At 34.8% G+C, this 15385-nt stretch overlaps 2 protein-coding genes across 2 annotated transcripts; both read right to left on the bottom strand.

Moving 5' to 3' along the window:
• Nucleotides 1–365: 365 nt before the first annotated feature.
• LOC112033862 (cyclic nucleotide-gated ion channel 2) lies at nucleotides 366–9245 on the bottom strand. Its single transcript, XM_024066633.2, has 8 exons — nucleotides 9028–9245; nucleotides 8244–8916; nucleotides 2760–2975; nucleotides 2271–2593; nucleotides 1797–1908; nucleotides 1423–1659; nucleotides 1123–1209; nucleotides 366–1045 (listed from the first exon to the last, which is right to left on the bottom strand). Exons 1-8 carry the CDS (start codon nucleotides 9042–9044, stop codon nucleotides 560–562), a joined length of 2151 nt encoding a protein of 716 aa, XP_023922401.1. The 5' UTR covers nucleotides 9045–9245; the 3' UTR covers nucleotides 366–559.
• Nucleotides 9246–13327: 4082 nt separating this feature from the next.
• Nucleotides 13328–14358, bottom strand: LOC112033871 (zinc finger CCCH domain-containing protein 54). Its single transcript, XM_024066640.2, has one exon. The coding sequence runs from the start codon at nucleotides 14259–14261 to the stop codon at nucleotides 13527–13529; it is 735 nt and encodes a 244-aa protein (XP_023922408.1). The 5' UTR covers nucleotides 14262–14358; the 3' UTR covers nucleotides 13328–13526.
• Between the last annotated feature and the right edge of the window lie 1027 nt (nucleotides 14359–15385).

The raw sequence follows: 15385 nt of genomic DNA on the forward strand, positions 1-15385 counted from the left end.
TTCTAATCGTTGTTTCATGAATCATGGGTTAAGTGCCCATAACCATAAGAGAACCCTCGGCCAACCTTAACCCATAAGAGAACCTTAGGCCAATCAAAATCAATCATCTCTCTCCTATCTCACATATTCCAATAATTCAACATTATTGATTGTCTAGTTTGTAGGAATTTTTGTGGCGCAAACGCGCGAAGATGATACAATGGACTTTGGTTACAAATCTGTGTTACCTCATTGTCATCTCTATTGTTTGCCAGTAAATATAAGATGGATACCCATCCGCGCACCAATGAGATTATTAGTTACCACTTCACCATTGTATGCCACCCATATAACAAAAGGATCCAAACTCCTTTTTGTAACTCCATATAATTAATTTAAGTTGATAGAAATTTCTTTCCCTTTTTTAGGGACACAAATTTCTAATTATTTGGAGAAAGAAAGTCTATACATTCCAGATCACTTATTACTGTACAATCATTGTGATTCCAAAAATTTGAGAGAAAATGAGTTTGTCAAATAATTGGTAAGAACAACCAAAAGTAAGTTGCTCACATATGCCTTATTCAAGGTGATCTTGAGGCTTGAGTGACATGAAGTATACAGCATAATGTCTGAGCAGGCTCTCAGTGCCTATATTGTGCATCAGACGACTCACAGTACCCTTAGTTCTCGTCCTGTTGCGACGCCAAGCAATTTGTATAGTCACTGCTGCCCATGATCGCCAATTGGATGAGTAATATCTCATTGTCCGCATAAGTCTATCACCGGCAAATTGGTATCGGAAATGATCAGTAATATATCGGAGTTGATCTGCATCAAGACAATATGCTTCTATGGATTCTACACAAACAAATGTTGCGGATGAGGATGGAAGGCGATCTATAAATGGGCGGCGGAGGCACCATGCTAGGAGCTCATCACCGAAAAAGCTACCAGGTTGAAGCATACTAGTGCCAATGAAACCTCTGTTAAGGGCTTGGCTACGTCTTACACGACCATGAACAACAAACACCATCCTTTGCACAGGGTCTCCTTCTCTGATAATCTGCTTCATGGGAATATCAGAAAGTTTAAAAACTTCTAAGAAGTCTATGGTAATGGTGTAATTGCACAGTTTCTCACCTTTTCACCCTTGCCATAGATATGAGGCGTGACTAGATCACAGATGTTGTCGAGAATAAGATCATCTAACATTTGGAATGGAGGAACCTAAGAAATAGAAAATATATACAATAATTAACATAAGATAATTTCAAAATAATTAATATTGAATACAAAATCATGTGGTGGAATGAATTCTACTAGATACTCATTGAATTTATTAGCCTTTGATTCTAATTTACAAGCAATTTATCCGAACATTCACATGTTCAGTTAATAATGCACAATGTTTGTGAAGTTTTGGCAGATGGTTCTTGTTACCTTCTTGACAAGATCTATGCAAAGATAACGTTTAATGTCCCTACGGAGGCCATCAGGCAAATCTTTGATCAACTGCATCTCATCCTGCCCTTCCATGGCTGCCCATCTTTGACGTTCAAATCGGTGAACTCTCCGTCTCAAATGAAGCGGCAGCTGTCTTCTTTTCATCCACCGCACCATGTCTCGATGTTTGAGTAGCACATTTTTCTTAGTTGCCATGAGCGTGTGCAAAAATACCTTTATTAAATCGGGAACTCCTTATCGTTAGCCTATTTCTAATATCCAATAGGATCAATACTACAGGCTCAACATTTTTACAATATTTAGGAGCCACCATATGAGAAACAAGAGAATAGTGAGACTTATGGGGTCACCTGGATATTGGCAACTAAAGTAGTGAAGAGCGCCAATCCCCCAAGCGTGATGCATATACTAAAAATCACTTCCAACACATTACTTGTAGGCGCGAGTACATTACCAAAAGAGCTGTAAAATAACCAATGATATAAAATAATAGATATAATTACCAAAAAAAAAATTAGGTGTAAAGATTGTTAATCATTACACAACTACAATTCAAAGATTCATGGAGTAGCATTAATTTGAGATTTCCTTTTGGCATTATTTTCACACATTAATTGTGAAATTCCCACCAACCTTTTGTACCCCATTTGGTTAAAAATGAATATCCGTTCACTTACAAAAGGTGTCAATCAAACTCAAATGTTTAAATTAATTGTTAAGCTTGTGATTGTCTAAATAGAGAGATTCATGAATTGATTTCATATTACTCAGGATTTTAGCTTTCCATCTAAGAATATTATAATTTTAGTACTTTAGCTGATTACCTAAGGCACAAAAGGCCCCAGAATATAGGATAAAGGATCTTAACAGCCAGGGAATTGCTTGATAAGACTGGAAGTGCCTGCAAATAGATACCATAATTATATGGCCCGTCTTCATCCAAGCAAAATGACCTTATTGCTGTTAAGTTAGCACCACATTGATTTCCCATTAAGTTTTTTCCAGATGCTAACTGAATATGCTGGTTATTACATCTTGCCTCTGAGCAAACTAAAGACAGATTACACTTGGTACTCATGTCACACTGTTGATGGAGGCATGACACTAAACGTTGTGTAGAAAGGGCGAACCAGCATCCACCGACTACCTGTAGATAAAAAATTCAGTTTTACTTTCCTAAAAAAATTTATTAACAAATTTTCTAAATGCACCCATTAACCGAACCTATCTTTATTACTATAAAAATTTGGAGTCAAATAATTAATAATGCATAAATTTTAAGTTACAATATTGGGGGATAAAGGTAGGCTTACATGAGCAGCAATCAAGTATGCAAGGAGATTAAGGTTGAAACGCCACCAAACACTGCCAAAGATATAACCAGTGACCTTTTGCAATTTTTTCAACAAGTAAATGCTATGGTAGAGTTTGGCGAAGAATTGAACAAAGTAGGTTACTAGAAGTATGGTCATTATCAGATTAATCCCATTTTCTTTGAGCAATTTTGGTACAACAAACCATATTACCACCTGCCAAAGAAGAAATATGAGTTAAATAATGAAAATAAGTGCTATTCTGTATAAATTAGCTCATTAATACCATTGTTGCATTCCCCCCCCCCCCCCCCCCCCCACCNGGGGGGGGGGATGTGAATTCCCTGTTATGGCCTCTCGAGGATTACTCCTGATTTTCTCTATGTACTTCAAACCATAGACACCTATCCTCGTGAACAAATTCCTTTAAGTTGCATAGACGAGAGAACTGGGCAAACCCACTTCTTGATTGATTTGCCATCCTCCTCTTAACCCAACTTCTAAGCTTACTACTAGGTGGAATTTTTCACAGACGGTGCCAATTGTGAGGAAAAGAAACCCAAACACACACGTTGTATAATAAAAATGTCTAGATAACTAACTTACACACTTTATTTATCATATACATAAGGTAAAAATCCCACAGTGGGAGGCTCAAACAACTGATAAGAAAGTAAGGGTTAAGATGAGATGTTCTAGGATGCACAGACCGTTTTCCCAAGGTATAGGGAGTAAGTGAGAAAAGAAAAATACAGTATGGCTCTCTCTCTAGTTCTTCCCCAGATTTTGTCTTAATATTTCTCAACCCCCACTTTGTTGCAGCCTCCTCCTCTTTTATAGGCATTTCTTTTTCCTTATCTCCTCAGCTGGCTTGCTTCTAGCCAGATTTTGGATACTTGTCACGTCTCCCTATGGACATTCAATGTAGAAGAGATTAGGAAAAGAACCCCATCATTAATGAAGAGGTGACTGTCTCTATGATCCTTATCCTTTCAGAGGTGATTGTCTCTATGATTCTTATCCTTTCAGGGTGTTTCACGAGGAAAATTTGGTGTAAGTAGCATTGCTGATTAAAGGGCCCCAAAAAAAAAAAAAACCTTATTAATACCATTGGTTCAATACGATATTCATTCTTTTGGAAAATGCTAAAACTATTAATAATTTTATTACACAAAACTTACTATCACTTAAATAATATAATAAATAAATATGTAAATTATTTTTTTAATTATTTGACACGTCAGTCTATAAAATTTATATAATAACATTTATAATATTTTTAGCATTACTCTATTCCTAACTTCCATGTAGGCTTCAAGTTTTTCAAGCAGCCTATTTTTATCACTGACAAATTTTCTTGAAAAAGAGAATATGGCATGGCGTGGTGCAATGCTTTTTCACAAGGAAATTCTTGCAAAGTTAATGGCTACTTCACAGATGACAGAAAATACTCCGAAAGTTGAGTGTATAACTAAGTATTGTTGGGTCTCGAATAATATTATTACAAAAACTATCAATTCAAAATAGCAATCACATACAAGAATACAAATATTTATGTGGAAAAACCTTTTTCTTTGAAGGGAAAAACTACGAAACAAACTCTGAATCAATTCACTATTTATCAAATCAATTACAATAATTCTTGTGTATGTCTCATGGCTAAAGAAAAAATCTCTATTATTTTTCTTTACTCTCACACATAGACTAATTATCTTTCTCAAAGGCAGCAACACTTTTCTCTCTCCTTTAATTTTCTTCTCCACGCACAACTCTCTTTCTTGGCTGTCTTCTTTCTTTAAGTGGCTTCCTCTTGGCTGCTATCTTTTTTCTTGTGCAGAAATCCTTATTGATCCTCTCACCTTTTCTCTTCTTTCTTCACTATGCGACACACCCTTTTTTTTCTTGTTTGTGTTCTTCTTTTTTAGCACAATTCTTTGCAGCACCCACTCCTTACTTTATATAATAAGTCTGTTGCCTCGCATCTTTTCCTAGGAATATTTGGATTCCTAACTCAACTTTAATTATAATTCTTGAAGAGCACTACTATTTCATAATTCTAATTGAACTAGGAGAGTTCAACTTCACGTGACTTGAAAGTCACACAAACATAAGCTCATTAAATGGGCACTACTTCGGTGTGGGCTGGACATTGGTGTCCATGTGCACCCAAGAATCTCCCCCTCTAGCCCATCAATGGGAGGAGATCTTCATTCTATCTCTTCAATTCAATTCCATGTCAGTTAAGCTGACTCCAAACTTGGCCTTCTTCATTATTTTCACCAACACTGAGAACACCTCATCAATGTCAATACCTTTCATTCTCAAAGAATTAATCTCATCTTGGATTTCTTTAATCCAATCCCTTAGCTCCCCCTCATCAGAAGTCTAATTATTCTTGAAGCTAACAATTTAATGTTCTCCAGTAGTCCTCTTCTCATGAGGTTCAACAATCTCTAGTGGAGGATATTGCTCCCCCTCTCAAGACCTCTAGGATCTTTCACTTCATCATCATCCCATGTAGCCTTAACATCTTCATATTCTTCATCACCTACCACTTCCTCTTTTGAAGCACTATTAGGCAATGAGAATTTCACCCTCTTAGTTTCAACACCATTAATCCCAACACTCATCTTTGGAGTCTTCTCAAAATCTTTAATCTCATTGAACTTCTTCGTACAGATCTTCAAATGAGTCCTGTACATACCGCAACATGCATGTCCTGTTGCAACAACCAATGGCCCCTTAGTAAGTTTCCATCTTCCATTACCAAGGTAATTACAATAACCAGCTCGATCCATAGTCAATGTAAAAAACACATTCATCCTTAAATCTAGAACATGTCGTGCATCTTTCAACACCACAGTGCTACCAACATTGGTTTCAATGCACACATCACTAACTCCCATGTTTTTTGAGTAACTAGAATTATCCATCTTCATTATACCAAAGTCTCCTGCTTTGTATGTGGTAAACAACCCCTTCATAGGGATAATATGGTGGGGGGTTGCAGAATCAGCAACCCACTCAACACATTATTAGCCACATGCTCACACTTTTGCTCTTCAATGGAAAGGATCACAACATCCTCAGCAATCATAGTAGTCATGGAATTTTTCTCACTATCATTCTTTTCATATTTTCCTTTATTTTGCTCCTTATTCCAATGCCAACAATCTCTTCTTAAGTGACCCTTTTTCCCACAATGAAAGCATTCTCTAGTTTTCTTCTATCTCTGCTCTTGTTCTCCGTGTCAAAACCTTGATCTTGTGCATTGTCTATATTCGTATCTCTCCTACGAACCTCTTCACTTAAAATCAAATTTCGAATATTATCATATTTGAGTTTTTTTTTTTCCCTGTAGAATTAATCACTGCCATTCTCATAGTTTCCCAACTATTTGGTAAAGAAACAAAAAGAATCAATGCACGAATCTTATCATCAAATTCAATTTTCACTGTGGATAATTGATTTGTGATTGTATTGAACCCATTCAGATGTTGCGCTACAAGAGTGCCTTCTGTCTTCTTCAGATTAAATAACTTCTTCATCAGATACATCTTGCTGTTAACCGACGACTTTTCATACATGCTAGACAAAGTCTTCATCAAATCTACTGTGGTATTTTCTTTCATAACATTGTGCGAACTGATCTTGACAGAGTTAATTGAATAACTCCCAATACCTATCTATCAAGAAGGTTCCAGTCTTCATCCTTTATAGTTTTACGTTTTATCCCCAAAAGAGGCAAATGTAATTTCTTCCTATAGAGATAATCTTCAATCTACATCCTCTAATACCAGAAGTCTGTTCCATCAAACTTCTCAATTCCTAAATCCTTGCCTTCTTCTCCAACCATTGCTTCCACTTTAATATTAGCTCTGATATCACTTGTTGGTTCCCAAATAATATTATCACAAAAACTATCAATTCGAAATAGCAATCGCACACAAGAATATAAATATTTACGTGGAAAAACTTTTCTTTTTGAAGAAAAAAACCACAGGACAAACTCCGAATCAATTCACTATTTATCAAATCAATTACAATAATTCTTGTGTATGTCTTACGGTTAAAGAAAAAATCTCTCTTATTTTTCTTAGCTCTTACACACACACTAACTATCTTTTTCAAAGGTAGCAACACTTTGCTGTCTCCTTTTTATTTTCTTCTCCACGCACAACTCTTTTCTTGGCTAACTTCTTTCTTTAAGCGGCTCCCTCTTGGCTGCTCTTTTTTTTTTTTTGTGCAGCAATCCTTTTTGATCCTCTCTCCTTTTCGCTCCTCTCTCCTTTTCTCTTCTTTCTTCACCATGCGACACACCCTTTTTCTTCTTGTTTGTGTTCTTTTTTTTTAGCACACTTCTATGCGGCACCCACTCCTTACTTTATATAATAAGTCTGCTGCCTCACATCTTTTCCTAGGAATATATATTCGGATTCCTAACTCAACTTTAATTATAATTCTTGAAGAGCACAACTATTTCATCATTCTAATTGAATTAGGAGATTCCAACTTCACGTGGCTTGAAAGTCACACAAACATAAACTCATTAAATGAGCACTACCTTGATGTGGGCTGGACATTGGTGTCCACGTGCACCCAACAATTATTTCCTGACCATTCTTCTGTTCCTTTTCATTTTTTTATTTTTTATTATTTTAGTGATAGGAAGCATAGGGATTTTATTCATTTGAATATCAATTTAGTATAGCTTCGGACTTCTCTTTTAATACAAATCATATGTCTTGTTTTTTGTATTCCACTTTATACTCTAGTAATTATAATATGTCAACTGTTTGAATTTTATTTTAATTTTAAATTTTTCTTATTCTATAAGAAAAGGTAAAAGAATATATGACAAAACAAAACAGATAATTTGTATTTTTTTTCATTCTTGCACAAATTTTTGTTATTTTATAAGGAAAGTAATAAAAATACATGGTAAGTTATATTTGCAAAACATGCAATGGAAAAAAAAGGTAGGACGGAGCTTGCCATGTCTTCTTGACTTTCCTTATAAATTACAAAAGCTTAGAATGAAAAAAATAAATAAATAAACACATGGCATATTATAATTAGTGAAGGATGAACTGGAAAACAAAAATTTGGATAGAAAATTTGTATTTTTCTACAACCCTACACATTTTCATATCATGTCAACATTTTTTTAAATACGCTTTCGAAATGCTTTCAAAATGGGAGTGTCAAGTGAGTGATCCGCATAACCCAATATGTCTTGCTTGAAGGACTTTTATGAAAAACTACTTGTGGATATTATGCGAACAATTTATGTTAGAGAGTGTGAAACAATATTTAATTAATTACCCATCTTAAATTTAAAAGAAAAAATTCCTTCCAAAAAATTAATTTTTTTTAATTATTATATATAAAGTTTAACGAAACAAAAAGAGATAAATGGGAATCTTTATTTATTTTTTTGGTTGAAAAGATAAATAGGAATATGAGATAGAAATTAATTATAACCTGGGGAACCGGGAGAATAACAAAAGAATCCAACCAGATGCCTTTAAAAGATCGCCGGTTGTGAGAGGCAATCGCACGTGCGTCCCACACGAGTTTCCCACACCCAACCACCATGGATTCGCTAGACACGTACGCCAACCTGAACTGAAGCCACACGTGGCAGAGATGAACCAGGTCCACACAGGTGCGAACCACAGTGAGTACGATAGCCAACACAAAGTGCATGTAGAAACAAGGGGGCCCATTCTGTACAGTACTCATGTACATCACGTTGAAGAAGAGAGGATCAACGGCCAAGGCCAAGCCACGTGCCAGCAAGACACCACGGTTCCACCTCTTGATGTTCTTGCTACGTGGGTCCAGGACACGACACAAGATTGGACCCCACCAACAGGTCCGAGCGATTGAATCGGTGCCGAAACATGGTGAGTCGCTGTAGGATCGGCTGCTTTTGAGAGAGACTAAGGAAGAACCAGCTGAGGATTCCCAGTGAGGTTTGTTTGTTGGGTCACAGCGAATGGAGTGAAAAACTGGGACCCCAACTTGGTTGCAGATATGGCATTCTTTGAAGTTGGCAATAGGGTTGTCTTCATCGCTAATACTACTATTATTGTTGTTGGTGGCGTTAATGTTATTGTTTTTGTGTGAATTTCTTGATGATTGCTCTACCCACCTGTATATGCAAAAAACAAAGAATGTGGGAAATTCAAAAACCTCATTAGTCTACATCTTATAAACACTGCATGTGTAGAGAGAGAGAGAAAGATAAGATTTTGGTAATTACCTTGAGGAGGAGGACATTGTTGGAGGTAGAAGATAGGAAGATAAGAAAAACCATCTAGAGGCAGAGAAAGACAGAGGGTTGGGAGGGATTACTGTGTGAATTGGGTGGTAGTAATGTAGTACTAGTAGTAGTATTTTGGTCTGTCACAGAGAGAGAGGCACGTTGCGCACATGAAGGAACTCAAGGAAGGCACCATGGTTGTTTGTGAGAACAAGAGATATACTCTTACGTGGGTGTTGGTAATGGAGGCTGCCTTGCTGGCTTGCTATATTTGAACCCCTGGGTCCCACATATGGTTCCAAGTGCTTACCTTCCATGTCAGCATAGATACCAATATATATCCATCAACGAAAATCAAATTGCTTAATTGTGTTTACTGTACAGGGAAAACTATAGTATCACAACTTTTTATACCATAATTTTGTCATAACTTTGATGTGGCACACATTGAATGGTGAAAAAAAAGTTATTGATCTATGTGAAAGTGACACATAACTAATCACAATCTACCACATAAGATAGATGTAAAAAATTTTGTAATAAACGTTATAGACATAAAATAACTCTAATGTATATTGGAGTTTTTTATTTTGTTTTTTAATAAATAAAAGAGTAAAGAGAGGTGACTAAAGTGGCTTATTATTACATGGGTGTTACCATTATAGTATCCTATTCATTAGAAACCGGTGAGCTATAATTGTTATCCAAACCCATGAGAGCTCTAATGGGCATTTGAGGGTCTATTATTTTGAAATCAGTGAGCTATAATTTTTATCCAAACCCCACGAGGGTACTAAGCTAGTGGGCATTAGGGGCCATGGGTGATCGGTTTCATTTTCTTAAGTGTTTTTTATTAAAGAATTCGAACTTGAGACTTCTACCCCTTAAATCACTTGTGAGTATACTCAATAACCACTACACCATCACCCTTGATGGTGTTCTTCTTAGTTGTTCTGGTATTCCCATAATTATTACTACTTCATTTGTAATTATTCCTTTTTCTTAATGTGTACTATTATTACCATAATTTTACTTAAGCAATTTATTTAGGAAAATTCTTAGTTTACATTATACTATCAAAGTGAGATTTATGTTGTATCTAAGCAAATGTGTAAAACATTATACTCTAAGTCGCATGTTTTAACTTTAAATGCCATTGCCAAATTAATTGATTGGGAATGTATAAATGCATGTGCCTATTATCAAGGGCAAAGGGAGGGAGGGAGGTGGTTCCCTTTAACTTTTCAAAAATCCTCCATTTTCTTTTTGTATTTTTGGTATAAAATAAAATTAGATATATATATTTAAATAATGGCCCCCTAGATTTTTACTAAAAACATGTAATTCATTTATACAGTTGACTAATATTTTTCTTCCCTCTAATTACTCTTATATCATACATACTCATTAAATCAAAGTGTGTTTAATGTATACCATATGTAACTTCCTTTACCTTGAAATTTGGAGGAATGACATTCTATTCCAAACTTGAAGGGAAAAAAATACTCTTCTCCCTTAAAATTAAATGAATGTGAAGAGGGAAAAATATTTTTTTCTCTTCAAGTTTGAGGTAGTGTCATTTCTCAAAATCTCAATGGAAGGGAGTGTAATTACCTCAATAATGTCAAGACTCTTTCTTTTTCTCTTTTTCTTTTGCAAAGATGTAAAAACTTACTTGATGTAAATATTTTTGTTTACATAAGAAGATATCATATGTTAAATCAATATTACAAACATATATTCTTCATGTATAAGAAATATAAATATATTATGTGTGTGTGTTATTCTTAGGATTTAATATATATATATATATATATATAGCTTGGTCCCCTTGAAAAACTTTTCTAGCTCCGCCACTATGTATTTCTTTTGGTGTCTTCTTCTTGTTTTGTTATATATTGTATTATTTTTCTCATTATTTTTTTAAAAAAATTTAAATGAAAAAATTATGTAAAACACACTTGAAATTTTGTATAAATTTAAGAATATTTTAAAAAATTCAATAATTACTATTAGATTCTTAAGAATGATAATCTAATATTCCCAAAAATTGTATTAGATTTCTATTCAACCCAAACATGAGCATAACTACATCTGGATATTGGAATATCATATAAATTCCCCAAACCAGACACCATCTAATTTCTTAAACTGTCAATGTCTAAAAGATTTATCAAATATATAACTGTTTAATTAGGACTTTCCTTTGTGGATGTAAACCATCGTATCATGTTAAAATCTTGCTTCTGCTTTTTGTTTTTTAATCATTCACTCAACAATTTTTATATGTTATCAGAACCAAATCCAGTCTTGGCTCACTGAGAAATTTTGTCTTTTTCTTCCATCAAACCAACATCAGATCCGTTCCAAAAAAAAAAAAAAAGAACTCTCGATGTCTAAATGCAATGAACGTTAGAATTTGATAACGTGTGCTTAATGTTATATCATTGTATCATGCACATTAATGAGTTAATTAAGACTTCAAAATTCATTAACTTATTGGGTTGTCATGAATAATTTTTAAATTTATAAAGTCTAAAAGTGATTTATTTATTAAGTGTAGTGTTTGAGCATGAATAAATTAACTTTAAAAAAAAGGTGAACATTATAATTAAGTGGTTATTGCTACCACTTACTTGGTATAATTATTTGGTATTTTAGTATAATGAATACAAAATTAATGAGAATTTTATTTTTCTTGGACAATGATGAAAAAAAGGTTTCGCTTTTCAGATAATGAAAATGTTTTCCACCAGTCCATTATGCCCTCGCCCTCTCTAGCTATCACACCACCATTGTTATTGCTACCACTGTCTTGGCTAACACCAAACCAGTTTCACCACTACTGTACCACCATATATAGTTGCTTCCACCATTAATGCAACACCTTTACTGTCACTACCACCAACATCATACCATCTTTATTTTTGTCCTCGCCATCACTCCTTTAACATCGCTGCCACCACTATAATCTATGTTGTCACCATGCCTATATAAATATTAATGATTTTTTGCACATATAAACAATATAAAATGTTTTGGAGATTAATTCAGAGTAGACGTTGATGGAGTGTAAAAAATATCTATAGTTATTTTTGAGAGAGAGAGAGAGAGAGAGAGAGAGAGGAATGGTCCGAATGGAAGTGGTAAAATAATAGAGAGAAAGTTTGGGAAATGATATTATCAAAATTTTAAACTCTCTATTTAAGTTATTAAAATTAATACTTAACAACCTAAGAAGATTTTTTAAAATAATATAAGTACGTAGTTGATAGTCGAGAAAGAGAAATTCTAATGATAAATTTCTCAATTGAAAAATACTTTGAATTTCCAGTTTAGTTTAATTTTTTTTGCTAAGTGAATAATTAAGATGTCAAAGTTAATTTGAAGCCCAGATATATATCAACCACAAGAGTAGAAGTTACAATAAAACCAAAGAGCAACTGGCTAAAAATCCTTTTTCAAGGTTTCTATATGATTAGGGGCACCAATTTCTTCATTGAATTGTCACGCTTTCTTTCACATAGCATTGCCACTTCACATGACTGGCCCACCGTAACACAAAAATACAAAGGAAGGTGTGAAAAATGTTGGTAAAGTATTCAGTATCAATAGACTTCTTGGTAAGATTATATAAAGTTTTAAGTTGTTGTCACGCTTTAAAGTTAGTAATTTGGAAATATGTATCAAAATTTTAAGCCAATGATCATTGGCCTACTTCAATATGTAATGTCTCAAAAATGAGGATAATTATACAATATGTTATGTACTTTGTCCTTCTCATGCCTCACAAATGAAGTATAGATCCATAACTTTAGCATTAGACGGTCGTCATTCCACAATTTTTCTTTTTCAAATTTTTTTTTTTTAATACGCCAATAGTTGGGGATAAGGGAATTTAAATATATATATATATATATATATGATATTTTCATTGAAAATATCAAAAGATGTCAACTAATTAACTTACACGCTCTTAACATTTGATTGCCAAATTAAACTTTAAATTATAAGATGAAAATTGATGACATGCTAAATTTAGAGGTTGAAGCTCGTAAGTTTACCTAAAATTAATTAACATCAATGGGAGAGAATACAATATACAGCAGTTTCATTAATTTGGATCCAAATATATAAAGAGGAGTTTAGATTGATTTTCACCCAGATTTATTACAACAGAACTGTAATCTTCCATTATGCATTCCTGGTAACACATAATAAGGAAGAACAATTAAAACTTTAAAACAATACAACCAAATGAAAACATAGATACTTAATTATAAATAATATCAAAATCAAATGTACAAATTATTGGGAAATTAAAAGAAGTCCTTGCGGACACTCACATATCAAACAATCTTCAACCAAAACGTAAGAAATTAATTTACCACACATACATATATTTACTCTCCATTTAAACATCTCTCTGAAATAGTGAAATCTACTCTCATCAGATCTCTCACACCTGCATATATTTATATGTATATATATATATATATTTACTGCACCAACTCTGAAATCCAATCGATCTGAGGCAAATCTGACTCCGATGATTCACAATTATCCTCAACATCCCTTATCTTCAAACCCCTCAAACTCTTCAAAAACTCCGAAACCCCATCACAACAAAAATTCTCAACAACATGTTTCTTCTCCAACTGAACCGGCACCGGCAAAGGCAAAGGCAAATGCGGCGTGGTGGCATCCTCCTGACCGCTTGATCCATCGCGAACCCCATCTCCGCCGCTGATCATTCTTGGTCGGTACGTGTAATGGCACTTGTAATTAGTCTCAGACCGTAACTGCTCAGGCGTGTGCGCAAAAAAACATACCTTACGTTGGCAATAACGCCCAGCATTGCATGCACGAGTGCGATACCTAGCTGGGTGAAGCCAATACTCGAAGACTCCATGCGCGAACTCACAGGTGTCACCCTTGTGGCACTTTCCGGTTCGAAAGGCCGAGCACGCAACGGCGGAGTAGCTAAACTTACGTGGATCGCGGCGCTGAGCCTTTTCGCCGCGGTGAGCATAGGGGCACTCGGTCCAGTCGTGGCTTCGCATTCTCGGACACCGTTTTATCTTATAGGCGTACATTCGGAACTCATCGGAGCCGAAGATAGCTTCGTCGATGTGATCGTTGTTGATGGTGTTGTTGTAGTATTCCGGAGGTACGAGGTTGGGAAATTGGTGTTCGGAGAATCCGTAGATGCTGGGATTTATGCCTTTCAACATGTTTGTTATAACAAAGGCAAAATTGTAACAAGGGAAAGATGTCAATCACACAAATTGCATGCGTACATGCAAAAGATTTGTAGGGTTTATAAGAAAAAAAAAATTATAAGGATGTTTTTAATTTATATGATATTTTATGAATTCTAAAGGGATTTAATTTGTATATGTAATTCAAGTTTAATGCATGAGAATGATGGGCTGTGATGATATATAAATTGCAAGGAAGATTAAGAAGAAAATTGAAATCTAATTAGATGGAATCTGATAAAAATCTGTGAAGCTTTTAGTCTCTTCATAATACCTCTGATTATTGTCAATTTGAGGCCTAGAGATAAATGTTGCTGATTGCAAAGCTGAAGAAAGGAAATTGGGAAAGAAGTGAAACAGCTAGCGGATCCATTACTTGAAGAGAAATCCAGAGGCAGAGAGCGTTAGAGAAAGAGCATTGAATTGTAGGAAGGTGAGGGAATAGTGCATTTATTTATAAGGATAAGAATTGAACTCAGCTTGAGTTAAAAGCTAACCATTATGAGTTACTTTCTGAGCTTGGCAATGGACCTTTCATATCTAACGGTAACGGACGTTTAATGGGGTTCCCTGTAATGGGCATGGCATGCTTGCATGCTTTATTTGCCATTTGGGAAGACATTGGTCACAACAGTCTGCCACTTGTTGAAGCCATGGATAGTAGCTTAGCCAGGTGGAGTTGGCCATTCTTGCAAAGTGATATGCTTTTAACTTTACAATACTAACTCTGGCTTCTTTTGGTGACGGTAATAAAACAATATTCATCTCATCTAACCATTCTTGAAAGGTCAACGCTAAAAAAGATGGATGCTCTTTGCAGAATCCATGCATGAAATCGCCCTATATCTGCAGAGATCTGATATAGGATATATATATATATATATATGTATAAGCGGTAGAAAGCTATTAGAAATCTTCTAGTATCGAAATTTCGTGACCAATCACAAGTTCTGCGGATTTTGTTCCAGCACGCCGATAAAAATCTTTACTTTAACTTTCTTTTTCTATTTCTTTTTCTTTCTTTTGTTGTTGTTGATGCTGTTGATGACAATTCTCCACTTTCTATTTAGTTGGCATTATTTGGTTTTGGTCAATGT

Source organism: Quercus suber, unplaced genomic scaffold, assembly GCF_002906115.3.
Source record: "Quercus suber isolate HL8 unplaced genomic scaffold, Cork oak 2.0 scaffold_189, whole genome shotgun sequence".
In the NCBI taxonomy this organism is placed as follows: domain Eukaryota; kingdom Viridiplantae; phylum Streptophyta; class Magnoliopsida; order Fagales; family Fagaceae; genus Quercus; species Quercus suber.